Here is a 27,939-nt window from a genome sequence, read left to right as displayed (position 1 = left end):
ATCGGGAAGGGTGTGTCCAGGGTGTGTAAAGGTGGGTCTAGTCACTGAGTAGTAAGGAACAGACCCACCCCACCCCACCCCCAGCCCCTGGAAGAATACTGATAGGGGTCATACCACAAACTGGCTGGAGTTAGGCTTACTGGTGATGTCAATGCTGTGTTTAGCAAGCACCCCTATTCCCCTGTACGATCCTTTCTTCCAGAAGCACAAAAGCTTGGTATCTTCCCAGTCCCTCAGGTTCTGTTTGGGTTGTTTGGGAGCATTGTCCCTGTGCTGTCCAGATGCCATCTTGTTGTCAGGCAGGCTCTGCTTTTATCGTATTTCAGGAGCCCTCAGGAGGCCTGAGCTGTTTCCTCAGCACCAGCCTTTTAGAGCCACTGGTGTCCTGAAAAGAGTCCTCAAGAAGCTGCAGAAAGCGAAAGAGGTCCGCAGAGGTGATAGACACTAACTGAATCCTGCTGGAAGGCAGTGTGGAGCACATACCCCAGGGCTCTGTCACCTGATGGTCGGGGAGCTTGGTGCTGTTCATCAATCCATCACTATTATAGGGGTTTGACAGTTCATTTTCCAGCCCTCTCTCTCGGCCTGTTCTGTGAGAACAATCCTCTGCCAGGAGCAGCCCTGAGGTAAAGAGATGTGGAGCTGGATGCAGGAAACAGAGCTGGAATCTAGGAATCTAGGGATGGCTCAGTGTTGAGCAGGCAGCAAGACTGCTGGCCCTGGGAAGTGAGGTCACCGGCGTCAGGTTACGAGGCCAGTGAGTGGTGGAGCCAAGTCCAGGTAGAACTACCTGAGGCAGAGTGGGGCTTAGACCAGCAAAGGAGAAACAGGCAAGAACCAAACACAGCCATCCCTGTGTCACCGTACTGCATCTGCACATTAACCACGGGTGGAAAATGTTTGAGGGACAGTTGCCTCTGCAGTGAGCAGCGTAGACTCTAAGTGATGCAGTGTAACTCCCGTTTACACAGCACTGACCTGACTCAGAGATGGCAAATGGTCCTGGGCTGGTTTAGAGAGCAGAGGAGGATGTGAGCAGGTTGTATAGAGATTCAGGTGTGTTAGCTAAGGACAAGGATATGTTCTGAGAGATGATTACCAAGTTATTTTATTATTGTTGAGCCAACGACCCAGAGCATACTTACTTAAGCTAGGATAGCCACTTGCCGATATTATTTGGTCCCTGCAGTCATTTCTGTCATCTAGGTGTAATCAGCATCCCCCTCTCCAGATGAGGAAGTTGAGGTGCAGAGATGTTGAGTCGTTTGTCTAAAGTCACACAGCTAGGAAATGTGGAGCTGGGGAATATAGCTCAGTGAGTTCCAGGCCAGCCTGGACCACAGTGTAAGACTCTCTTCCAAAGAAAAAGGAAAGAGAGGCTCATGGTGTAATCTTCAAAGATTCTGGAAAAGCCCTTTGCTGCACACTGTGGTTCCCACAGAACCAGTGTGGTGATGTCATTATTTTGAAAAACACAGACACTATGGGTGGTCCCTGTACCGTAAGATACCCAGAGATCTCCTGGGTCTACCTCCTGAAGCATTGTGAGAGGCAGTCTTTGTCATGCCTGGAGCCTACCCTCTTGTCCCCAGTGTCTGTGTGACCTTGACCACATCTACTTCTTCCCCAGAACCTGCCTCTACTCCCAGCCTCTTCTCTGATAAGGAGTTGGGAACACTGTGGCCCCCTTTTTAAAAGGAAAAAAAATTTATATGTATCCAGCAAGAGGGCAATTAGAAAGTTGCCTTTATTTGTTCTGCACTCAGGCTGGTTTGTTATTTTAGCTAGAATGGTTTTAGAGTTATGGAAAAGTTGCAAGCATAGAACAGAGAGTGCCCTGTACCCTGAGAACAGAGCATGCCCTGTGCCCACCCACACGCAAGCTCCCCCACTGACAGCAGCCAACCAACACTTGCCACAGTTACTGTACTGGTTCTGGCACATTCGTGTCAGCTAAAGCCTGGACTTGGTCCTACCTGATGTCCTCTGTCTGTCCCAGGACCCTCTCCAGGTCACATATACCATACAGTCATGATACCTCCTTTGACTTCTCTTGGTGGGGACAGTTTGTTAGACAGATTTGAGGAAGACGGGTTGAGGACTTAGCAGAATGTCCTCTATTGGAGTTTGTCTAGTGGTTAGCCATGGGTTGACAAGTCTCAGTGAAGGAACAGAGGCAAAGCCAGGGCCAGCCCATCTTTCAAAGGTTCTGTGTTAGTCATTTTTACTGTTGTGATGGATTCCTGAGAGAAACAGTTTAAAAGATGAAGGATTTGCATGGTCTCATGGTTTGAGAGATCTCAGTTTGCATTTGGTTAGCATGGCCATGGACCTGAAGTGATGATGAATGACATGACAGAAAGCCAGGGCATCAGCCCAGTACCCCTCGGTAGACAGGAAGTAACAGAGCAAAGCCTATCTCCCCATGGTGGACAGGAAGTAACGAGCAAAGTCCATTATCTCATGGTAGACAGGAAGTGACAGAGAAAAGCCTATCAATTCATGGTGGACAGGAAGTAGCAGAGCAAAACCCATCACCTCATAGTAGACAGGAAGTGACAAGCAAAGCCTATCAACTCAAGGTGGAAAGAAAGTAATGGACCAAAGCCATCACCTCATGGTGGACAGGAAGCAACAGAGCAAAGCCCATCACCTCATGGTGCACAGGAAGTGATAGACCAAAGCCAATCACCTCATGGTGGACAGGAAGTAACAGAGCAAAGCCCATCACCTCATGGTGGACAGGAAGCAACAGAGAAAAGTCAATCACCTCATGGTAGGCAGGAAGTAATAGACCAAAGCCTATCACCTCAAGGTGGACAGAAAGTAACAGAGCAAAGCCCATCACCTCATGGTGGACAGGAAGTAATAGACCAAAGCCTATCACCTCATGGTGGACAGGAAGTAATAGACCAAAGCCTATCACCTCATGGTGGACAGGAAGTAATAGACCAAAGCCTATCACCTCATGGTGGACAGGAAGTGACAGAGCAAAGCCCATCACCTCAAGGTGGACAGGAAGTGACAGAGTAAAGCCAATCACCTCATGGTGGACAGGACGTGATAGAGTAAAGCCAATCACCTCAAGGTGGACAGGAAGTAATAGACCAAAGTCTATCACTTCATGGTGGATAGAACACACACAGCCAAACAGAAAGGAGCCAGGGCTATACAGGGACCCTCCCCCAATTGACCTATTTCCTGTAGCCAAGCCACACCTCCCAAGGTTTCCAGAGCCTCTGAATTAGCACTCTAAGATAGAGACTTTGGCTTCAAGTCTTCAATACCTGACTCTGCTCGAACACATGATTCGAACCACAACAGGTACCAAATCACAATGCAGCTTGTCCCAGTGGTGTTGGCCTTGTTTGCCCACTGCCAGTTGTGACATCTCTCTCCCTCATCCTCGTTCTTTTCCTCCTCTTCCCTACTACTCTTTGGAAGGAAAGTCATACTGCTGTAAGGAGGGACATTACACCCTGCCTCCTGGGTGACAGGGCTCCAGAAACACTGGAGTTCTGCATAAGATTCATCTCTTCCCCCTTGTCTGCTTAATCACATCCATCAATATATAACCCTGAGACTAGCTTTATATTTTGGGTACAAACTAATTTGCAATCTTGTATTTGGACCCCTGCTATGGAGGCCGAAGGTCAACCCCAAGTGTTGTTTTTATAGGCTGTTTTTTTTTTTATTTGTTTGTTTAATGAGACAGTCTCATAGAACCTGGTCTCATTGTACCTTCATTCAGAAGGCAAGGCGAACTGGCCAGTGAGCCCCAGGAATCCTCCACCTGTGTCTGCCTCCTCAGTGCTGGAATTACAGGTGTGTGCCACCACATTGGGCCTTTGTTTGCTTGTTTGCTTGCTTGCTTGCTTGCTTGTTTTGGTTTGCTTGAAACAGAGTTTCTCTGTAGCTTTGGAGTCTATCTTGGAACTAGCTCTTGTAGACCAGGCTGGCTTCGAACTCACAGAGATCCGCCTACCTCTGCCTCCCGAGTGCTGGAATTAAAGGTATACGCCGCCACCACCCAGCCACACAGGATCTTGTACATGGGTTCTGAGGCTCAAACTCAGTTCCTAATGCTTGCAAGGCAAGCGCTTTACTCAATAAACTATTTCCTAAGACCCTAATATACAACTTTTGTGGAAAGCTGTCCACAGAAGTTTCTCAGGTGGATTATGATGGTTAGGTTTTATCAGCTTGACACATCTAGGATCATCTAAGGAAATTCCTTTCCCTAGTTGAGAAAACTGCTGCATCAGATTAACCTGTAGGCAAGTCAATGGGGGCATTTTCTTGGTTAATGACAACTATGGGAGGGCCTAGACCAGGGCAGTGCCACCTCTAGGCAGGTGGCCCTAGGTTATATAAGACAGCAAGCAGGGCAAACTTGAAATCAGTATTACTCTATGGTTTCTGCTTTGACTCCTGTATCCAGGTCCCAACCTCGAGTTCCATGACTTCCCTCAATAATGGACCATGGGCGATAAGAAGACATAACTTTTCCTCCCCAAGATACTTTAGGTCATGGTGTTTGTCACGGCGATAGAAAGTAAACAAGGACATGGCTCCTGTGTCCCTTTGACCCCAGCACTTCGCAACAATGAATACAGGTGTTCTTACCTGCATTCTGTTTGGAGCACTTAATTGTTTTCTGGTCATACAAGATGCTGTTATCTTGTGTGCTCTACCTCAGCCCAGGCACCAGCCACATCCTATGTCTCCTAGAAGCCAAGGTCTGCGTGTGACCTGGATCTATACTACTGAGTTGTCATCATTTCCAGGTTGAAAGACAATTGTCATTTATTTATCTGTTTATAGGGGCAAAGCTCACAGGCCACTGTGGGAGTGTGGAGATCAGAAGACAGCTTGTGGGAATTGGTTTTCTCCTTCCACCGTGTGGGTTTTGAGGATTGAGCTCAGGTCATCAGGTTCGGTGGCAAGTGTGTTTCCCTGCTGAGCTATCTCACTAGCCCCCAACAGATAGTCTTCAATGAGGGAAGTCTCTGTGGTGGTGAGGGGTTACCTTAAGCGCTGTGGGAATGTGTGTTGTCAGACAGACTGACAGACTCACAAGAGTGCCAGTTCCATTCCGACAAGTTTCTTTGGTAATAAAGAGAAGTTCTATTTCCCTCTGCATGGGATGAGGCTGAGGCGGGAGAGAGGTGGCATTGACAATGGTGGGGAGACTCAGCGCTGGTCCCTCTCTCATCCTTGTGGCAGCCATGTGATCAGGGCCACGCTCTGCATCCACGCTTCGAAAACAACCCTGCAAGGGGAACGTGTGACCTGAGTTTGGCTTCCAGTTGAGGCACCTCGCTTGATTCCATCACTGGCTGCCTTCAGAGGCCCAAAACATTACAGCCTCAGCCTCCAGACCAAATGCTTAGTCCTTTGACTCGGCTTAAAAAGCTAGGATTCTTCCGTCTAACATCCTCAGACCTGGAGGGCCAGAGTGGAGGCACTCTGTGTGGAGCTGGGACATTTGGATCTCTCCCTTCAATGCTTGAGAAGCTAATCCATCCATTGGCACCAAGACGTGTTTCTCCTCTCTGAAAGAGAAGCTGTTGGCACACTTCAGAAGCTCCCAAGGTGACTGAGCTCTGGCCAGCCTTGAGAAATGCTGCCTGGGCCTTGCCTTGGCCATGTTGTAGGTCAGGGGAGTGAAGAAGAGCTGCAGTTTCCCCATGTCTCATAGGCGAATCTTGGTCAGTGTGTCCTTCCGTCCACCATTCCGAAGTCTCCGATCTTCTGTGTGCACTGCCCAGCTCTCTTGGGGTGGGAGCCTGGGGTGAAAGGACCGTGGCTGCAGGAGAACTGTCACAGCCACAGGAGCCCAGGATGGCCACTGGGCTGCCCATCTAGCCCTGCAGTTTTTGCCTTGACCAAACTAGATGCATCCTCATAGGCATGATGGGAAAGTTCTCCAGCTGCAAACAGCTCTGGTCCAACACGAAATATGAAAACACAGCCATTTTTAGAGTGTGTCTAGATTTGAGGTGTTATTTGTTTGAGGGGATTGCTGTGGCTGTATATACTTCTTTGCCTGAGTCTTTTCCATCCCAGGAATTCTAAAAACATTGGTCTGTTCAAAAACCCATCTTATCCTATCCCAGCACTTGGGAGACAGAGGCGAGGCAGGTGAATCCCTGTGAGTTCAAGGCCACCATACCCTGTTGCAAAAACAAAAACAAAAACAAATACAAACAAAAAAAAATCAGACATCCTAGCAGGGTATGATCTATGGTTGTACATGTCTGCAAACCTCAGCGCTCAGGAGGATTCTCCTGAGGCAGGAGAATCGCTGCAAGTTCGACATTATGCTGGACTCCATAGCATGCTTCAGTCCCGCTTGGACTACCTAGCAAGACACTGTATCAAAAAACTAAACAACAAAGGTACTCCATACTGGCCAAGACAGACAGGGAAGGATCCTGAGTCGTCTGCACCAGCCTCAGAGACTGGCTCAGTTCATCACAAAATGAATTCTCTTATAGCCTTGCCTTGGAGTCATGCTGGGAAGGCCCCCAAGGTACTGGACCAAGAAGAGCATTTTCTACAAGAAAGCTTGGAATCCTTCATTGTTTCCTTTCCTACAAAGCCAGCTCGGAGAGTGACACTCCCCCACCCCACCCCCACCCCCCGCCAACCCAGAGCAGTTCTGCGTCAGAATTTAGAAGAATACAGCTCTCCAGACTCAGCGCCCAGGGCTCTCACCATCGTCTAGTTCAGAGTTCAGCTGGAGGAATCCTAACTGTTCAGATGTTAAGCCCCTTTTGTTGCCCACACTTTTCTGTGAACACCCAGACCTCGGAACAGGCGCACGCTTTCCCGAACCGAGTCCACGAGAATGGATTAATATCCTAAAGGTTGAAACACATAGGCACAAGGATACCTGCTCATTCACCAAAGAGTAAATGGCAACTTTATTAAATTCAAGTCGGGTATTTATACTAGTGGGCAAGGGGGCAAAAGGGCAAAGCCCCCTCCCATCAAGAGCAGTGGAAGAGGATGACAGGTGCCAGGCGCCCAAGGCCAGAAGCAGCTGCAGGAGGCAGGCGTGGCAGGCAGGCAGGCATGGCAGGCGTATAAGGGCCCGGTGCTGGAACCTTGTTTACAGGTGAAATTACCATAACAAAAGAGGGCCAAGTTCTTTCTAAGTTAAACCCTCAGGCCAGTGCAAGAGCAGAAGAGCCAGGGAGCCAGAGGTCAAGCCCTGCAAATCGCCAGGAACAAAAAGGGGAAAGACCTGTGTACCTACACCCTTTGTGGCACGTTGCTCAGGGGCTTACAGTTTGAGCAAAGCCATTCTGCTGTCTAAGGGTTTCTATGGATTGTGTTGAGGGAGGTGATGAAAGGAGAAAAGGGGACTGAGAAACCAGACAGATGACCCAGATATCAGGAGGTCAGGTAGGTGAGGACTCTAGGACCAGCAGGGTCTGCTGGTAGCCTGGTTAATCAGGGAAATTCAGGTGACTCTGGAGAAGACACCTTGGCAGTGTGGGCAGGAGGGTGAACGGCTCTGCGACTTGTCACCCTGATGAGCATCCAGGAATCAGCAGAAGTCCTCAGTGCCTGCCCCTACCACGTGCATTCCCACGTTGCTCACTCTGGCTTCTCTCCACTCAGAGCTGAAACCTAAGGGCTGCAGCTTTTGGAATCAGGCCTGCCTGGTTCTCTTGCTACAAGGTGCCTCCTGCCCACCTTGTCACTTTTCTAGTTCAGAGATGCTTAGGTGGACCGAAACAGCAGAATTCCAGACATGTGCTAGCCGACAACATTCTACTGAGGTCGCATTGCCTGGGCAGGAATGAAGTCACAGACAACCCTGCTCACCTCCCCCAGGTCCAGGCTAGGATCCTTTTTCAGTCCCTCTCTGAAACCAAGGGCCTAAGAGCCTCCTGTTAGCATAACCACATGCCTGGTCGGAAAAGGTCCTTACAAACGACAGATGCCCCTGCCTCAGGAAGTTCCCAGGGTTTTGAAGCTCTGCACCAAGAACTGGAAACAAAGACCAGCTGTATTTCCTATTGTACCACACCCACTCATTCACTCATTCACACGTATTTCCTCCAGCCCCGCTGGTTCCCAGGGATCTGTGGACAAGGAGGCGGATTGACCTTGAACCTCTGTCAAAGAAACAAAGTGACTTCATATTCGAAGGACATCTTTGGGGCAGTTAAAGTTCAGTGTCTCAGCTATTGTCTCTGGGCAGGGAGTGAGGTCTAACAGGAACATCTAGAAACATCTAGAAACAAGCAGACTAGCAACTCCTCTTCCCTTCTCTCCACTTCTGCTTCTGGTTCCCATGCTTTCTCCACCCTGCCCAGAAGAGAGAGACTGACACACATACACACACACACACACACACACACACACACCGACTTCCCACTGCAGCTAACTTCCAGGAGGGCCATGCATGCTCGTGAAGAAGGAATTTTTTAAGAGCCTGGTGAGATATGGGAAGGTCATGCCTGGGACCTAGAGTCAAGGGACTGAATTTAAAACCCATCTCTAGCATCTCCTGTGCCGTCTTAAGCATTACCTGACTCTTCTTACCTCCGCTTCCTCATAACCACACCCCTTGTAGATTTAGTATGAGAAGATGCAAATTCCAGCTTGGCACCAACTGGGGAGATGTACGTTTCGGCTGCTGTGAATCAGAAGCAGTGAGCTCACTGTGTAGTTTATTAACAGCGCTGCACACATGCCTAAGATGATCTGGCAGTGTCGTGGTGGGATTAGTATCCAGTAGTCGTGGCAGCAGAATTTGGAGGCTAAGGAGAGGTCTTCTCCAGCGCTTCCCACACTTGAGGTCATGTCCTCACACTTGGGGATGTCCTAGTGTCCTTGCTCCTCAGCCAGCCCTCAACAGCTTGGCCACACTCCTGGTCTTGGGAATTCTAGCTGAGCTATTTGGGACCTCAGCCCAGGAGACAGAGTCCAGGAGCAGAGTCGGGATGGAGGGAATGGGAACACTGACTGAGTGCTTCCCTTTCTTTGACAGTGTGTTCAAGGAGGCTGGGAATGTTCCAGAAGGCGTCACCTGGGAGGGAAGGGCCAACTGAGCCTGAGAAGGACTTTATTAAGCAACAGTTTGTAACACAGGAGAGGCCTTTCATTGTGACTGCACCTGGGAGGCCACTGCCTCTGGGGACCACATGGAGTGGAGCCACCGCATGGTCAGAAGTCGTACAGCCTATATGAATAGATGGTGCCCGTTCTGTGTCCGTGGTGTCCGCGGTCAGGCAGTACTGCCTCAGTAGAGCACAGACATACTTGTCCCCTGGTCCAGAGGGTTGTCTGTTGGTTCTGTCAGCTCAGAAGGGATCTGCAGTAGAAGAAAGCCTCAAAGAACTTCACTTCAGGTTAAGGGAGCCATTGCATGGTGAAGGTCCTGAGTATCCTGAGACTGGATCCCATTTAGCCTCTCACAGCCAGGAAGACATGACTAAGTTTGTGTGTGTGTGTGTGTGTGTGTGTGTGTGTGTGTGTGTGTGTGCATATGTGTGCATATATATGTGTGTATATATATGTATATATGTGTGTGTATACATATTATATACGTATGATATATATACATACATATGATACACATATATATGTATATATATATATATATTATACAGTGAGGCCTCTCTGTTGATATACACTGTTGTTTTACAATGTCCTGACCAGGTCAACCTTCCTGAGTTCACCCTGTGGTCCAGGCAGGCATTTACTGAGTCACTACACCCTCCCAGAATAGCGGGCAGTGATGGTCAGGGTCTCTTCATTTCTCACCTGTAAAATGGGGGCAATAACAAAACTCACACCCTGTGGTGACAGAGAAAATTAAGCCAGTGAATATATGATGTACCCTGACAGTTCCTGCCACAGAGAGTTTCAAGTTAACTGGTTGCTATTTTTACCAGGGACTGATAGCAAAGGTGTGTGATCCCAGCTATTCAGGAGGATTAAAAGTTCGAGCAAGGCCCATGTGGGCTAAAGAGTGTGTTCAAATCCAGCCCAAGCAACTTAGTGAGACCTTGTCTCAAAGCAAAATGGAAAGAGGGTTGGGGCTGGAACTTAGTGGAAGGGCCTTGCTGCTTCCCTGTGTTCAATCTCTAGGACCATAAAGTCCAAACAAAGCATTATTGCTCTGTCTGTCTGTCTGTCTATCTATCTATCTATCTATATTTTAGGACAGGTTTCTCTGATAGTCCTAGTTATCTTGGAGCTCGCTCTGTAGACCATGCTGACTTTGAACCCACAGGCATTTGTCTGCCTCTGCCTCCCAAGTGCTGGGATTAAAAGCATGCGCCACCACCACCACCTGGCTGCTATTTTTGTTTTTGCAAAAGGAAAAAAGTATAACTTTTCTGATACTTAGGATTGTTTCCAACAGACATTCCCCACCTCCACCCCACCCTTCCCCACAAAAAGCTGGGCGCTAGAGAATGAGGTGAAATTCAACCAACTCCCAACTACCAGGGCTTTTCTGAGCCTGGATCCTGGACCACCCTCATACAAAACCCCACCCCCATCCATGCATCAGCAGTGGAGAAACTGAGACCCAAGGACCTCCAATTTGGGTGTGGGTCAGGTTCACTTTTCTCAAGAGATGTGTGACCACTTCCCTTTCAAGTTCGTTCAGGTGCTCTTGGATGATTTCCACCCTACTTCTGTTCCTCTTGCTTCCACCAAAGCTGCCGATTCGCTGAGCCTCCGCTTCTGCCATTTCAGATGTTCCTCGTGTGCCGAGACAGCAGCCTGAAACGCCTGGTGCTGTGTGTCCACTTTCCTTCCCTGAAGGACAGCTCCACTGAGGTCCTGGAATACCCCATCAAAGAAGAAAAATCTGGTAAGTTCTCACCTCACCTTCCTCCCTCCAAGCGGCAGCAGCAGAACCTGCTAGCCACAAACCCTCCTTAAAACTAGAATGGAGGGGTGGGTGGAGAAATGCCTCAGGGGTTAAGAGCACTGACTGCTCTTCCAGAGGACGCGGGTTCAATTCCCAGCACCCACATGGCAGCTCACAACTGTCTTAAGATCCAGTTGCAGGGGATCTGACACCTTCATACCAATGCACATAAAATAAAGTTAAATAAACCATAAAAATATTAAAAAAAAAAACTAGAATGGGGAAAACCATTTTTAGGGTTGGGTCCAAGGTGGTAGTTTGGGTTGGGTAAGCGTTTGAGAGGAGACGTGTCGGTGCCTCTCCTGTGTCCACATTATATGGATGAGGCCTTCCTTGACCGGGCTTGTTTCAAACTCAGTTTATCACTCAAGCGTTAACATTGCCAGACATGGTAGTGTGTGCTTGTACTCCTAGCCCCTATGAAACAGCGACAGGAAGGTTCACTGCAACCTGAAGGCCCACCCAGCGACGCAGTGAATGTCAGGTCACCAGACGTCAAATTAGAAAAGCTCTATTTCAAAACATTAAGCAAAGTCACTGTTTGTTTTCACTTTCTATGCTCGCAACTTGGTTGGCTTTGCTTCCCGGTAGCCATGGTTGAGTTCTCTCCCGTGTGTGAGCACAAAGGATGATAGCAAACGGGAAGGAAAGGGGAAGAAAGAAGGTGTCTGGTGCTGGGCTCCAGCGACATAGTGGTACAGTCTCAAATGGTGATCCAGGGTGTGTCTTGTCGCCTCTCAGGCTTTTTCTTCCGAGAAATGAAACTAACGATCACTGTCCTATGTCTGTCCCAGAGCCTTTGTAACAGTCACAGAGGCAAGCACTTCCAAAGGCAAAAGTTCTGGATTTACACAGAACTACCAGAGCTGGGGGTGGTGCTGAGGGGACCTGTTTAGGGGTCTCTAATCCAAGCTGGCCTCAGACTCACAGTCCCCCTACGTCAGCCTCTCCACTGCCAAACTGATAAGTGCACACTACCACGCCTAGATCCCGAGGTGGATTTGTAATGGTAAAGACGTTTCGGGTTGAACCTGTCCTGGCCTAGGCTCACCAGTCTGAACCAGCTTCTGCATCCTTTCAAAGACCCTGTTCACATGTTAAGTTTTAAAACCCAAGAAGCCCATGGTAGGATAAAGCTGGGTGGTAGTGGTGACACACACCTTTAATCCCAGAACTCGGGAAGCAGAGACAGGTGAATCTCTGTGAGTTCAAGGCCAACCTGGGCTACAAAGAGTTCCAAGACAGCTAGAGCTGTTACACAGAGAAACCCTGTCTCAAACAAACAAACAAACAAAAAGAATTCATAATACATTTGAAGCACCAGCTGACACCCATAGGAACAATTCCAGGGTGTTCCCTGAACCTCGTCACCCTCGTCAACCACAGAGTGACAGCAGCTAAGGAATCTACAGTAAATATTTCCATGCTTGTTTTTCCAGACACTGAGAAAGTACGTAGATGAGTAAGATGGAGGTCCTGGCCTCGGGGTGGGGTGGGGGGGCAGGGGCTCCAGTCAGGGTGGGGGCTATGCTAGAGCGACAGAGGACTCCAGTGGAAGGATGTGGTGGGCCCTAAGCCTCCCTTCTGAGGGAAGAGTCTGGGCGGGCATCTAAAAGAAGCAGGCTTTAGGACCGGGTCCTGAGTGTGTGAGGGTGCTTGTGTTAGTTCTACCAAAAGAAAGTAGAGCAGGTTCCCCATCCTGCTGGGAGGAGGTCTTTCCAGAGACTCAGACCACATGATCAAAGCATGTGTGCCCCTCGTACACTTTCCACAGTTACGGAGTGTGCTTCTATGGCAGGAACACAGGGCACCTCCTTCTAGGGCATCAAGTGGGGTAAGAGACAGAGTGGAAAGGTGTTGGCTGGCATGGGAATGTGGTCATGCGGAACACCAGCCAACTGCCACAATACCGAGAAATGGCTTAGGGTTGTAGGCAACGAATTTCCAAGCACAGGCGAGATGTGCCCCCTTAGGGCCCCTGCATGGACCCTGCTGCTCTGCAACCTCAGCATGTGACCTCCATATTTTAGGGTTGGGTCCAAAGCAACAGTTGGACTGGGAAAGGAGTCTGGGTGTCTCCTGTACCCGTATTTTAGTGGCTAAAACTCAGTCACATGAGCAAACCCAACTGCAAGGGACCCTGGGAAATGTAGTCAATCCTGTGCCCAGGAAAGTAGAGCTACTGGGTTTGAATGAACTGCTGGGGGTGTGAGTGGCTCCCTGAGTATGAGGGTAGAGGTGTGGATCTGGGAGAGACCATGGAGCTAGCATACCAGGGTGGCGTTCTCAAAGAGAATGGGGGGTGCCGTGTAAACTAAACCACTGGGGTACGTAGTGTCCTTTGATGACTCAAGAGGGTTGGAATTGTTTGGGTTGTCTCCTGTTTCCCTGGGTCATTTTTCTTATGGCCAGGGGAAGGTGACCTTCACAGTGCCTGGCACACATGGCCCTGGATGTGTCTGTGACCCCTAGGCCACAAACTGGCGGTCTGGGATTTCAGAATAGTCCTGCCTCTACTGAGAGTCTTGACTTCCCAGACTAGGCTGCCACACATTAGTTACCCTTGAACTTTTAGGGACCCAAGTGCCTTGAGTGAGTTTTCGCCTGTAGGACTGGCTCAGTGCACAGGTAGGGATGCACCCAGGGCCCTGTGGAGAGAGTACTGGTTCAAGGCAGGGTGCCTGGGGTTTTTTAGGTGGTGGGAGAGAGTGGAGCTGGTCCAGAACTGGAGTTCTGCCCTGATCACCTTTGAGGCCATCACATCTAGGTCTCTGCACCTTAAACAACACATCCCTTGGAAGGCAGGATGGTGGTTTGATTTCATGTCCCCTTTCCAAACAAGAGTGGGACAGTGGTGGTGACAGTCACTAGGGTTAAAACAAACCCAGTTCAGAAGCATTGCAGCTATGGGAAGGAGCCCTTGGTACAGAACTGGCCCAATCCCAATTCAGCTTGCACAGGTGGGGATTACAGTGAATGGACGATTCGATTGATTCAATGGGGTGCTGGCTGGAAGTGGGCTGATGGGCCCCACTTCTAAGGGACGGGTATAGATGGGTATAGATCAGAGAGCTGGGGCACAGGTTCCTACCACTCTTAAAGGGGTTATTGCTAAAACAGGAAGTATGGGGGGGGGACTCTGAGAAGGCCCAGGGGCCAGTGACAAATAGATCCAGTGACTGTCCCCAACAAAGTCCTTCTTCAGGGTTCTGACATGAGGTTTAAGTTGAAGGTAAGAGGTCTGCATAACTAAGCAGTCCTGGCCAAGGGGTGTGGTCATTACTGACATGTTTTCAGAACTGTGGAGTCTCTTTGCTGGAAATAACCCTCCTCTAGCTGGCATCAGGGCCCCAACCTTTCCCTTCCCCTAGTGACATTTCGATTCCTTGGAGACAATGACTTCAACAGTATGAAAGCCCAGAGAAGGGGCACCAATTTCTCCCGAATATCTTCATTTCTGCCCAGATGATTACATCAGACCATTCAGAAATAGGAACACTAACATTTCAGGTTCTTGGTTTCCTTCAAGGGCCGCATGGTAAAATTCCCTGCATTTTAAGGTTTTAAATAAAGTCAGTGTTCAGCTTTGCCCTGAAGGTAATCAAAACACAGACCAAAGTCATCCGTGGAATCTGGTCCTTCAATCCTTACTTCTACACTTTGATCCCAAACACAAAGCTGCCCGTGGTTTGTGTTTTCTGTTCTCTCTTTACATTACTCTGCTGCTCAGAAACCTTTCCCGTGAGGTCTGCCGCCAGACCAGTGGCTGCTTCCCTGCTCTGCAAATCTAGGTCCCGTTCTCCGACCTCTCTTTTAATTCCACACTGTTGCTGTCATCAGGACTCAGCACAGACCCTGGGAGTCGCACAGCCTGGTTCACTCTCACCCCTGCCTCCTGCCACTTGGGTGACTGGGGCAAGAGGCTCCGCCATCTCTGAGGTAGGGATAATGCTGTTGCCTTTGTCAGAGTCCTGGAAGGAATTTGTTGTCCAAATGATGTAGGATGTGAGACTCTGTGGCTGGGTGACTGTGTTGGAGTGGCCCGAGGAGGAAGCGGGAAACACAAAGGCCCAGGCCTAGAATTGAAGCTTTCTGGGTTTCCCCACATGGAGTGGAGGGAGGAGACCAGGGGGTGCCCCCAAAGCACCCCCTGGTCTTGCATTGACCGCAGCTGTGTTTTGAAACACTTGGAATCCCTCTCTGATTTCTTTTTTATCTTTTCTTTTTTTCTGCCTTTGCCTCCACCACGACCCACCTTCCCTCGCTGGTTTCTTAAAAAGATTTTTCTTTGAAAAATCCTAATTCTATCATCTGGGCTGAGCTTGTAACGGTAACAACAGACTGTCCTAAACCTTAGTCCTAAACACACACACAATAACATGAATGCGCCATAGTACACATGATTGTGACACACGTACACAAAGGAACACGCGTGTTCTCACTGATATGACACGAACAGCCTGCAGCTGGATCTTTTCACACAGCTGCTGAGCCTTGCCCATCTGGGGAATGAGAGAGAAAGCAGAAGTCCCTGCTGACTCTGGAAGGTCCCACTCAGGAACGGCAGCCACCACTTTCCTGCAAAACCCAGTGACCGAAGCAGGCCTCATGGCCAGGCTGGAACCCAGTGGGATGGGAAGAATACTCTCCGCTTGTACATGTGGCCAGCAGAAGGGGAAGTGACTCAGAGATTGAGCAAAAGAGGATTTACAGCAGGATTGCACCTATTGAAGGAGCAGAGAGAAGGCTGGATGGGACTATGCCAGCTTCTGGGGGCAGCCCTGATCCTTGATGGTTGTTATGCACAGCCTGTCCTAGAGGACCCTGTATCAGGAGCATCCTTCATCCTAAATATTTGAGCCAGGAATGTGGCAGACTTGTGCTGGATTGTGAAGTATTTGCACATGTGTAGTGAGTTGTCCTGAGGCTGAGACCTAAGCCTAATTGGGAAACTTATGCTTCATGTATACTGTATGCACATAACCTGCAAGGGACTTTTTCTTTTATCATCTTTCCAGTGCACATGCCTTTTAACCCCACTTGTCAGTTGACATCAGGTGTAGAAGTTCTCGTGCATGTCATGATGTTGGTGGACCAAGTAGTTTTGGAAACTGGAGCGGTTCTGATGTCAAATTTACAGATGAAGAGTCCTCAGCCGAACCTGCCATTTCACTAATACACAAAGAGGTGGTGAGGATAAGCATTCATGGGATGCCATTTTTCTAGTGGTTGCTAAATAAAGGAAGAAAAAGCCCCATTTGTGACCTTCTCTCCAGAGCAGCCCTGAGGCAGTGGTGGTAGCCAGGCCCATGAAGGAAGTAGGCTATGCCGTACACAGGCCTGACCCACAATTCATCACTGCCACTCAGTCCCTCTGGCCCCCTGACCCTTGGCTTTAGAAAGGTCTGTCCACCAATACTGAGTAAATCGTCACTCTCAGGTGTGAGTTTTAGGTCAAGTTGGGTACACCAACACCTTGAAAACAGCCAGTCTCCTTGACAAGTGTGGTGGATTCTCACGCTGTTTGGTGAGGGGGTCACCAAAGATGCAAGGAAGACATCTTGGGGTGTGTCCTCCTGGGCAGTAGAGATGCACGTGGGCATGGCAGAGTTTTGCCAGAATGCCCATACTCTTGAGCATGATTGTAACCAGCTGAAGCCCTAGAATGAAATCTGACCTGTTTTTGAATGGAGATGGCTTAAGTCCATGAGCAGATGAGAAATTGTTATTCATAAAGGAGGGATTGGTGTAGAGACTCCATATTTTAGCAGGAGGTGAGGCAGGTTTGATTGCCTTGTGGGAGATCTTGCAAACTTGTCAGTGAATCCCCCCCTTTTATTTTTAGAACATGGATTTTGGATAGGATGACTATAGGTTCTAGATTTTTATTCTTGTGAGATCAGATAAGATATCTGATGTCCTCGTTACAGTTTCTTCATCTGTGAAGTGAGGGCATCTCCCGAGCACAGCTGTGGACAGATCCAGGAAAGAAGCTACGAGCAGGGAAGCAGTCAGCATCTTTGTATCTAAATGTAGACATTTCTGGGAAGAAGCCCTGAGCCCCACGTGTAGCAAGTGCTCAGCCCACAGCGGCAGTTATAATTAGCAACCTGCAGCTCACACCTCACAACCCCTCATTTCCTGTGCTGCCCGTCCTCAGGATGGCTCTAAAAAGCAAGTGCGGCCCTGGCTGCTCAGTGGCCACAGGAGCTTGGGCTGAAATAGCCATGCTTCATTCACTTCTTTCTGTCTGCATCCTCCCAGCTCTGAGCTTCCAGACCCAAGTTACGTCAGCATGAGACAGCGAGGTGAGGTTAGCTCTAAGAGCTCTACTGCTGCAGAACCTTGGGAAACTAACTTCCTCCTCCTTGCCCTCCTCCCTCCTCCTCTCTCCTCCTCTTCTTTTACTTCTTAGTTTTTTAAGATCTCACAGGGGTGCTGGGCGATGGTGGCGCATGCATTTAATCCCAGCCCTTGGGAGGCAGAGGCAGGCGGATCTCTGTGAGTTTGAGGCCAGTCTGGTCTACAGAGTGAGTTTTCTTTTCTTTTCTCTTCTTTCAATTGATTTTAAATCCTGCATACCACTGCTTACCCTTCCATTTCCACCATCTTATTTTATTATTCAGCTCTGTGCTGCTATGCATGTCACAAAAATGTATCCCCAATTAAGTACCTACTGAATGGGTTTTGAGGGAAGACACGTATAAGGGGCTAAGACACAACCCCAGTCCTGGACCAAGTGAAAAGAGGCACAAACAAGGCCACTGTCCTAAGTCCTATAATATAACTGTGCCCTTGCAACATCAACACTCTATTCCTGGGGGAGATCACTTGGCCCAAAGGGGCCGGGGGAATTGAGAAACCATGGTGAGGAAGAACTTTGGGGAACAGCCTTGAGCTGCTGAAGCCACAGTCTTCTTGTCAAAGCTCAGAAACGAGGAAGCCGTGCTGGTCAGGTAATTGAAGAAGAGACAAAATCAAGACAGCCAGGGTGAAACTGACTGGGTCCCAGCAGCTGTGACAAGCACGCTACACTGTTAAGGATGGAAAGGTTCTGAGCAGGAAGTAGCCCAATGAGATGGATGCTTTAGGCCCCCTGGGCTGTGTGGCAGTTGGCAGGGACAGCAATCAATCCCAACCGGAGAATAAAGAGGGGTTGTAGAAAACTGGCAACCCAACAGTAAAACATGGTGACTGTGTAGGAGTCCAGGCTGGACAGCTGGAAGACAGAGTTGAGGTGGGCCCTGGAGAAGGAGAGCACTCTTCAGTGGTCATGGGAGCATTGTGGGCAGGCAGGAGAGTCCAACAGGTCAGAAGAGGAGCACTCAGCAGGCGTCAGTGCCTCGTGAGAAAACTAGGGGAGAAACACTTCTCCAGTAAAGGTGAACGTGGGAGCTAGAGGAATTTGTTTTGTTCTGAGAGAACTGGACCTGGGAAATGTTGACAGAATCTGAGAAACATGGAGCGCACAGGGTCTTCTTGGTGGTGAAAGAAAAAGATGATGAAAAGAGTGTTGTAGTGTGTGGTCCTGGCCAGCGAGGGGTGGTCCTGACCTGCGAGGGGTGGTCCCGGTCTGTGTGGGGTGGTCCCGGTCTGTGTGGGGTGGTCCCGGTCTGTGTGGGGTGGTCCCGGTCAACGTAGGGGTGGTCCCAGTCTGCGTGGGGTGGTCCTGGTCTGTGTGGGGTGGTCCTGGACTGCGTGGGGGTGGTCCTAGTCTGTGGGGAGTGGTACTGGTCTGTGTGGGGTGGTCCTGGTCAACGTAGGGGTGGTCCCGGTCTGCGTGGGGGTGGTCCCGGTCTGCGTGGGGGTGGCCCTGGTCTTTGTGGGGTGGTCCCCGTCTGTGTGGGGTGGTCCTGGCCTGTATGGGGGTGGTCCTAATCTGTGTGGGGGTGGTCCTGGTCTGCGTGTGTATGACTGCCCATCCTTAGGGACTTTGCAGCTTCAAGAAACCCATCTAAGGCACAGCAGCTTGACTCGGCTGTTTCTAGACTAGAAGCCTCTACTCTGTCACCCTTCTTCTGAAGGTAGTTATAGAGGGTACCAGGGCAAAGCCCTAGGGTCTCCTGGCTTGCTGTCTCAGGCCTGGGTGATCTTGACTCAGCATGTATCTGAGTCTGTCTGTGCTGTTGTAACAAATAATTGGGATTTGGTATGGTCTTTAAAAAGAGACATTAATTTCTCACAATTTTGGGAGCTAGGAGGGCCAACATTAAGTCATGGGTAGATTACATTGTCTGCTGAGTGCTGCTCCCTGCTCCAGCCTGGTTCCTTACTGTCCTGTCCTATGGAGAGGTAGAGAGCTGTGTTCTCCATGGAAGGAGGTGGAAGGACCAGTGAGCTAAACCCTGTTTGAAGCCTTGTAAGCAATTAAGACTGTGGTACAGTTTAATGGTAAAACACTCACCCAGTACACACGAGGCCTGCATTTCATCCCAGCATCACACATTAAGTCAAATAAAATAATTAAATTAAGAGATGGGAATGTGGCTACATTGCCTAACATACATAAAGCCCTGGGTTCAAACCCCAACATTACCTAAAACTAGGTATAGTCCGTGTGCTTGTGCACTGGGAGCAGAGACAGGCCTATCCCTGGGGCTTAATAGCCAGACAGGGTAGCCTAATTGGTGAGCCCTAAGTAAAACCTCACCCCTTTATCAGACATGGATGGATGCAGCAGGCAGAGTCAGTGAGGACACAGTTAAGCTCAAGAGCCTATCAACTGGATGTCCTAGACTAACTAGACCCATGGACCATTTCATCAACCCAAGCGGTATGCACATCCTTCTCCTGTTCACAGGAAGTATCCATCAAGCAGACCACACTCTGGGTCAGGAGGTGTACCTTAAGAGATTATAGAAAGTAGAAACCAGATCACACAGACTCAAAGTAGGAATTGATTAACGGAACAGAAAAACAGTGGTAAATCCCTACTAGATTAAACAGCACATCCGCCGTAATACCAGCTCAAAGGAAAAATATCATGGAAAATGTGTAAATGCTTTAAACGAAAATCCAAACTTCTCAAAATGTGTAAAGTACGGCAGGCAGCACCTACAGGAAATATATAGCATTGAATGCGTACATTAGAAGAGAATCAACTCGGATTTCCTACTCAGTACTCTCACTGGCTCTGGAAACGGAAAAAGACCATGTGACGTTTGACCCTCATTCCCATCAATCATACAGGGACCCATTACACCTCCAAAGAAGCTGTAGGCAGAAGAGACAAGAAATGTGTGTGACCATACCTAAGACCTGCCAAGTACAAGAGTGGTCTAAACACTGCTGTGTGTTCCGGTGTTCATCTGTTCATGATTACTAGTACTTAGCATTTATCAGTGCCTGGGTGATGATAAGAAGGGGTTTCCTGTCTTCAAGTCTGGCCAGGGAAGCAGAGCAGGCAGTTACAAGTGGTGGGATTGCGGCTCTTGCAATCAGATGAAAGGATAAGGGAGGATCTTGATGGTGTTATACTATAAACAAAGTCCCGGAGAGAGCCCAGATGTGAAGCTGAGCCAGAGTTGGCTCCTAGAAGTCACTCGGGTCTCTGAGTGGATGGGAGCAAGAATAGGCAAAACCAGAGAGTGGGCTTGTTTGTGTCCTGTGGTTCTCAGGACATCCCTGTGTGGAGGCTCAGCTCATGCTAAGTGGAACCCCTGACATAGAGGACCTACCTCTAAGGAGAGGTCCTAGACCCTTAGCTCTGAGGAAGTCTGGGGAAGTTGATTGCCACCTCAGCACACCTCTGGCTCACTTCCCAGGTTTGCTTTTGCTACGGGATTTTCCGGGCAGCACTACCCTAAGAAGAATGAGCATCAGTAAAGCCACTGTGAGCTGGACAAACACCTGGGTGTGGCTACCAGTGAAGTGGGTTCTCATCAGACTTCCCCTAGTCACTTGCTATATGTCTTCTGTAAGCCATTCAATTCCTCTAGGCCTCCTGAGAAAGGGGACTCCTGACTTCCCCTGGCAAGTAATAGATTCAAAGTGCCTGGAAGAATAAGGCCCCACACCTTTGCCCAACAATCCATGTCCTACTACTTGGGTCAGAAAACCTCCCCACAACCTAGAAAGCATATGTTGCTGTGTCCAGACAGCCTAGCTGCCTTTGGGGAAGTCATATTAGTGTACCTTTCTCACCAACAGGGCCAAGAACTTCTGGGAAGTTCCAAAAAAAAAAGTGTCTTCTGTGGCATTCTGTGCCTGTCTCCCCTCATTTGTCAGAATCAATGAATGGTTTGTCTTGTTCTTTGTGGCGCAGTTGACTCACCTTTTATTATGTTTATTGCTCTGTCTTGGTTATCACAGTGTCAACATTTAGGGAACTTGCCCTAGAGGAATTTCCCCTGCTGGAATGTTCCTTTTATGTAGTTCCCTGTCTAAGACTACCCTTGGCACCTCCAATGATAAAAGCCTCCTGTCAAAAATTAAGTCCTCATCACTGGACTCTGAAATCTGAAGCCTTCAACCGCAGTTGTGGGGAACAGCACATGGCCTGTCTTCTGTCTTCACCACCTCTGAAACAAGTCTTAGCATCTCCTCTTTGCAGCTGAGCTATTGGCACCCAAGGATGTTAACTGGGATTCAGGCGAGTCAGAGATGCTTGGCTCTTTCACCGGAACCCAGTTGTTTCTGGTCACGTCTCTGTGTTCTTCACTCCGTGGACTTTCCAAAGGACAGAGGAAGATGACAGAGAGGGAAATAAAGTAGATGGTAGTCCAGTCAGTCATTAAAACTCTCACAGTTGTATCATTGTTTTCTCTTTGTGTTCCTGACACAGAGCCAGAACCGGGCAAAGGAGCAGGTAGGGCTATGTGGCCTTTGTGAGGAAGGCCATGGGGATGGGAGTTCCGGGCCTGACCCTGACAGTTGAGCATAAGCAATTGTTTTCTGGGCTATGGCCCTGGTAGTGCTAGACCCAATGAGACCCACTGGGGAGAGCTGGCTGTGCCTCTTCCTAGCTAGGGAGTACGTATATCATGAAACCGGCAGGGGCCATATCCAGGGTGGTTTTCCCTGGAGAACTGATTATGACCATTGATTGCCCCTGCTGCTACCAATTCCCATCTAGGAAACTAGGGTGTGAATAGCCACCCTTGGGCCTTGACTTGTATATAAACATCTTATAAGCCAAAGCATGGTGTGTGTGTGGAGGGGAGGAGATTGAGGAGAGAGATAGAGAGAGGGGGGGGAAATCTGAGCACACTATGATAGGATAGCTATCACTATGATAGTTTCTGGAGAAATGGATGACGAGACTCAACTACTCATGGCTAGCTTTTGCACTCTCAGGGAACTTTCTCAGAGACATCTGAGGTGCCGCGCACTCTGCGCTCTATGCGCTAGAATCCAGTTTGCGAGCTTCGGGCAAGGGGCCGAAGGTTGAGGAAACACACGCAGAGACAGACCAACACACGGACCACCAATCACTGGTACAAAGGCCATCTTTAATAGCACCATGGAGGCTTAAATACCCTGCAGTCAATGGCCAACAGGTGAAAATCCCATCCTCTGATCCTCTAGGCAAGGCACAGCTTTTAGTAACTTCAATTAGAAGGCTCTAGCAGGGAAGAGCAGCTGAAGGCCAGGAACCCAATTGGTCCCAACACTGAGGTGCTTCTTTTTGGTTTCAACATCCTGAGGACCACAGCCTGTTACCCACAGGAATGATGCCGTGGAGATTGCCCATGCTTTTTCTTGAGAAATATCAATGGCAGGGGCCGTGAAAGAAAAATCCAGCACACAGGCTTAACTTTGAAGTTCAGTGGTCACAAACCATGTGGATGAACCTGGGCAGGAGTTCAGTTTTCTTTCCTGTGATCTGTGGAGCCTCCCTATAGCAGACTTTGGGGGAGACACTTAAAGAAGGATGTGTTAGATTGTGGGACCCTCTGGGCCTCTGATTTTGGATTCCTACCAGTCTCCGGACTCCAGCAGGATCCCAAGGTTTGTAGAATATGGCTCATGGATTGGTACAAGAATCTCCCCCCTTCTAGCCTAGCCTAAAACATTCTCCATATGCCTCGTCCTACACAGAATTATGATACAAAAAGCATTTAGTGAGACTTGGCTGCTTGCTGGGCTTTCACTAGGTATAATGGGATTAATGAAGGACTATTATATAATAACAGTCATTTATTAAGCATTTGGTATGAATTATTTATTTTTCAGTTTTGAGACAGTTTCTCTCAGCATGGCCAGACTGGCCTTAAACACACTATTCTCCTGCCTCAGCCTCATAATTACTGAGATTACAATTGCTCTGCTAATTTAATCTGTATATCAGCTTTAGGATATGGCGCCACACTGTGGCAGATTAAGGCATTTTTTCTGCTACTTCTTCCTTCTTGAGGTGAAGTCTATTGCCCCTCCCTTAAATCTACTTTGGCCTGTGACTTCTGTGGTCAACAGAATAAGCAGAAATGACTCTAGCCAGTTCCTCTTAGGTTTTCAGAGAGCTGCCACTTCTTCTTCAACTCTAAGAGTCGAGTTGCCTCCACCCTGGAGAGAGAGGCCTGGGAGGGAGATGGACCTGGCTGACTGTAGCCTTTTAACATTCCCTGCCAAAGAACTAGATCTAAGGGGAAACATCTTGAATCCTTCAAACCAGGCAAGCCTTAGCTGATACCAGTCAATAAAAAAAGTCGGTTTCGGTACTCAACTTCATATGGAAAAGCAAAAACCCCAGGATAGCCAAAACAATCCTGTACAATAAAAGAATTTCTCGAGGCATCACAATCCCTGACTTCAAACTCTACCACAGAGAGCTACAGTACTGAAAACAGCCTGGTACTGTCATAAAAACAGACAGGAGGACCAATGGAACTTAATCAAAGACCCAGATATTGATCCACACACTTTCAAACACCTGGTTTTTTGACAAAAAAAAAATATCAAATGGAAAAAAGAAAGCATATTTAACAAATGGTGCTGGCATAACTGGATATCAACATATAAAAGAATGAAAATAGATCCATATCTATCACCATGCACAAAACTCAAGTCCAAATGGATCAAAGACCTCAACATAAAGGCAGCCATACTGAAACTCATAGAAGAGAAAGTGGGAAGTACACTTGAATGCATTGGCACAGGAGACCACTTCCTAAATATAACCCCGGCAGCACAGACACTGAGAGAAACAATTAATAAATGGGACCTCCTGAAACTGAAAAGCTTCTGTAAAGCAAAGGACTTCTGTAAAGTAAAATAACAAGACAAAACGACAGCCGACAGAATGGGAAAAGATCTTCACTAACCCCACATCAAACAGAGTTGATCTCCAAAATATGCAAAGAACTCAAAAAATTGGTCATCAAAAGAACAAATAAACCAATTTAAAATATGGAGTACAGACCTAAACAGAGAACTCTCAACAGAGGAATCTAAAATGACTGAAAAGGAAATGCTCAACATTCTTAGTCATCAGAGAAATGCAAACTGAAACAACTCTGAGATTCCATCTTCCACCTGTAAGAATGGCCAAGATCAAAAACAATGATGACAACTTATGCTGGAGAGGTTGTGGGGTAAAGGGAACACTTCTGCACTGCTGGTGGGAGTGTGAGCTGGTACAGCCCCTTTGGATATCTCTTTGGAGAGTGTGGTGATTTCCCAGAAAATTAGGTAACAACCTTCCTCAAGACCGAGTAATACCACTTTTGGGTATATATCCAAAGGATGCTCAATCGTGTCACAAGGACATGTGCTCAACTATGTTTATAGCAGCATTGTTTGTCATAACCAGAACCTGGAATCAACCTAAATGCCCCTCGACTGAAGTATGGATAAGGAAAATATGATACATTTACACAATGGAGTACTACACAGTAGAAAAAATAATGACATTTTGAAATTTTCAGGCAAATGAATGGATCTAGAAAACATCCTATTGAGTGAAGTAACCCAGATCCAGAAAGACAATTATCATATGTACTCACTCATAAGTGGTTTTTAAACATAAAGCAAAGAAAACCAGTCTACAAATCACAATCCCAGAGAGCCTAGATAACAATGAGGACTCTAAGAGAGACATACATGGATCTAATCTACATGGGAAGTAGAAAAAGACCAAATCTCCTCAGTAAATTGGGAGCATGGGGACCATGGAAAAGGGCTGAAGGGGAAGGGAGAGAAAGGGAGGGGAGCAGAGAAAAATGTAGAACTCAATAAAAATCAATTATATGTATAGTCTGTTCCTCAAGGAGCAGAAATGTCACCCAGCTGACACTGCCCATTTCTGACCCATCAAGCATGAGTTGTAAGAAGATGGTTGTTATTTCCAAGTCTCTCTTCTGTTTTGTCTTCTGGTACACAGCAGTAAATAGCAAGAATCTAACGCCGTTTATCAGAAACTGATGCAGACCAGAATCACATTTTACTGACAGCAAAGCCGGGATTTAAAGCCCAACAGCCTGATCCTGGCACCTGCTCTTACCCATCCATGGTTCTGTTTTTTGGCCAGTGAAATGGTTCAGCAGGCAAAGGCCCCCACTACCAAACGTGACAACTGAAGTCCAACCCTGGGACCCACACACATGGTCAAGGAGAAAATCAGCTCCATAACTTGTCCTCTGAATGCCACAGGGGCACCGTTGCCATGTGTACTGTGGCTTGCCACTCCTCTGCAGGTAAGTAAATGTAATTTATAAAGCCAAAAGTAAGTGCTGCTGAGCTGCACATCTATAATCCAGCATTTGAGGGGCTGGAGGAGGGAACAAAGACTGAAGTCTGGAGCCGTTCTGGGCCACAAAATGAGACACTGTCTCAGGAAAAGAAGGAAGAAGAAATGGAGGAGGAAGAAGAGGGAGAGGAAGAATGAGAGGAGGAGGAGGAAGAAGGAAGAGAAAGGGGAGAAGGAAGAAAAGAGGAGGAAGAAGAGGATGAGGCAGAAGGAGAGGAGGAAGAGGAAAAAGAAGAGGAGGAAGAGGAGGAAGAAAAAGAAGGGGAGAAGAAAGGAAGAAAAGGGAAAAGAAGAAAAAGAATGGGAAGAAGGGGAGGAGGAAGGGGAGAAAGAAGGAGGAGGAGGAAGCAGCAGCAGCTCCTCTTCGGAAGCTTCTATCCAAGAAGAGTCACTCACTTGCCATCATTAGACGTTTATTTACCTTAGTTTAGTTGTTTATTCAATTCAAGTACACTAGGTCCAAGGTACACATAAAAGACTATACTAGAGCAATGTGAAGACTCCTCCAAACACTGGTGATGGGTAGGTAGGTTTGTGGATGCTGACCGGTACAGTGTCCTAAAGGACAGGGAGAAATATCCGATTTGCACCAGAGAGGAAGTACTTATGAAGTGGCAGGACAGCTCATGCAGAGTGTCAGGGTACTGGGTGTGTCCGGGGGAAGTTCAGAGTGGGCAGAATGTGAGCATGTTGAAGGGAGGGTGAACAGAGACCCAGATACCAGCAGAGGCCCACAAGGTTGTCCCAGAGTGGAGCACACAGGCCTTGAATGAGCTCAGCCTTTGTCCAAAGCCCTCCAGACCCCAAGTAAGAACACGTGGGTGGGGACATCACCTGATGTGCCTTTTACAGAGAAGTTGCACGTCTTTCAGAGTGTGTGTATGTGCGGGGGAGAAGGGGAGGTTAAAGGCTAAAATGCAAGAGAGGCCCTGAGGTTGAAAACTAGAAGGTGGTCTACAACAACAGTTAGGGTGGTGGAACTTGACCTGACAATCATGGTGGGCACGAGGAGAAGGAACATGTCCCAGAAATACCTAAGAGAACTGACTTGCAGGAGACAAATGAGCTGTGGAAAGGAACACAGAAAATGGCATGGCTCACCGTGGTACCTGACATAGGATTGGCATGCAATAGGTGCTTAGCATATAGTTACCAAATAAAGGCTAAATGAACTCCCAGTCTACCTCTAGGACGAGGCAAATTGAGGGCCTGTAACAAAAGGAAGCAACTCCCAGGATAAGAGGTTAAAGTGTACATGTCTTTTTGTGATATTCTTGCCATTTGGGGCCCAGAGGCCCTTTCATCCCTGCAATTAGAGGACAATCTGATCTGCTCTCCGAGGGTAGTAACTTGACACCAAAGAGAATTTGAATTAAATGGCCAGCTAGAGAAATGTGAAACCTGAGTCTACCTTTGAGGACTGCCAGCTAGCTTCCGACTGTCAGGTAGAAAGGGAATGACTAGGGATTGCCTCCAGCAGCAGTGGTGCCCCATCCTGACCTAGAGCTGTGGTAGGGGTAAATTAGGAGCTGTGGCCTGTGCCTGCAGGGTTATGGGGAAGACAGGGCTCTGCTCTAACAAGGATATTCCCCACTCAAAAACTATGCCCAAGTAGACATGATGAAGAAGATGGATGTACTCATCAAACTGACCAATAGCTAGACAAGGGGATACCCCCATCCATACCTCCATCAGCCTTGTTCCCCAGAGCTGCAGACTCCTGGCTGAACAAGGGCTCGGTCTGCCTGAGATGCTAATGGCAGTCAAGAGGAAGTTGATGTTTATGAGCCTGACTCAATAGCCTCTCACAAGCCAAGTGCCAGTTGCCCAAGACTGGCCCCTTGTTCCTGATTCACGATTCACACTGTGACTCTCTGTTTCTGCATTGCTAGTTTAATACATGGGAAACCAGACCCTCTAGGGCTGAGGTCCCCATTGAGCTCCGTTACAAGCTTTGATGTTGGAAGCCAAGTATGCACCAGCAACAGACTAGGAGCTGCTATCCAAAACACTCCCAGTCCCTTCCAGGTGCTTCAGGACACACACCAGTTCCTGTCAGGTCCTCCCTTCTAAGAGGCTGTCCTGGGCTTGGCATGATGTTGTCAGCATTCCTGACCTCTGACCACTAGGTGCCAGCAGCGCTATCTCCTGAGGTACAACTGGAAGTATCTACATGCATTGCCAACTCTGGGGGACCAGTTTGCTCCCAGGTAAGAACCATGGTTGTGTCTAGTGTGGTGGCTCTCAAGCCTCAGAAATGGGACTGAATGGCACTAAGATTAAGCATGAGTGCAAAGCACACCCCAGATCGTTCACACGTAGTGTGGGAAAGAGAACACAGAATGTC

The 27,939-nt window shown here is 48.3% G+C and overlaps 1 protein-coding gene across 5 annotated transcripts in view; it reads left to right on the top strand.

Annotated features, from left to right (window-relative positions):
* The window catches only part of Rin3 (Ras and Rab interactor 3), a 109,023-nt gene that overhangs the window by 29,307 nt on the left and 51,777 nt on the right, over positions 1–27,939 (top strand). For all 5 annotated transcript variants that reach the window (XM_085697849.2, XM_048449486.3, XM_048449483.3 and 2 more), the window contains exon 3: positions 10,729–10,846. In XM_085697849.2, coding sequence (XP_085553975.2) covers positions 10,729–10,846 — 118 coding nt within the window. The remainder of the gene's footprint in view (positions 1–10,728; positions 10,847–27,939) is intronic.

Source organism: Myodes glareolus, chromosome 11 (assembly GCF_982192425.1).
Source record: "Myodes glareolus chromosome 11, mMyoGla1.1, whole genome shotgun sequence".
Classification (NCBI taxonomy): Eukaryota; Metazoa; Chordata; class Mammalia; order Rodentia; family Cricetidae; genus Myodes; species Myodes glareolus.
The sequence above is the reverse complement of the archived record's forward strand: the minus strand, read 5'-3'. Positions and strand labels throughout refer to the sequence as shown.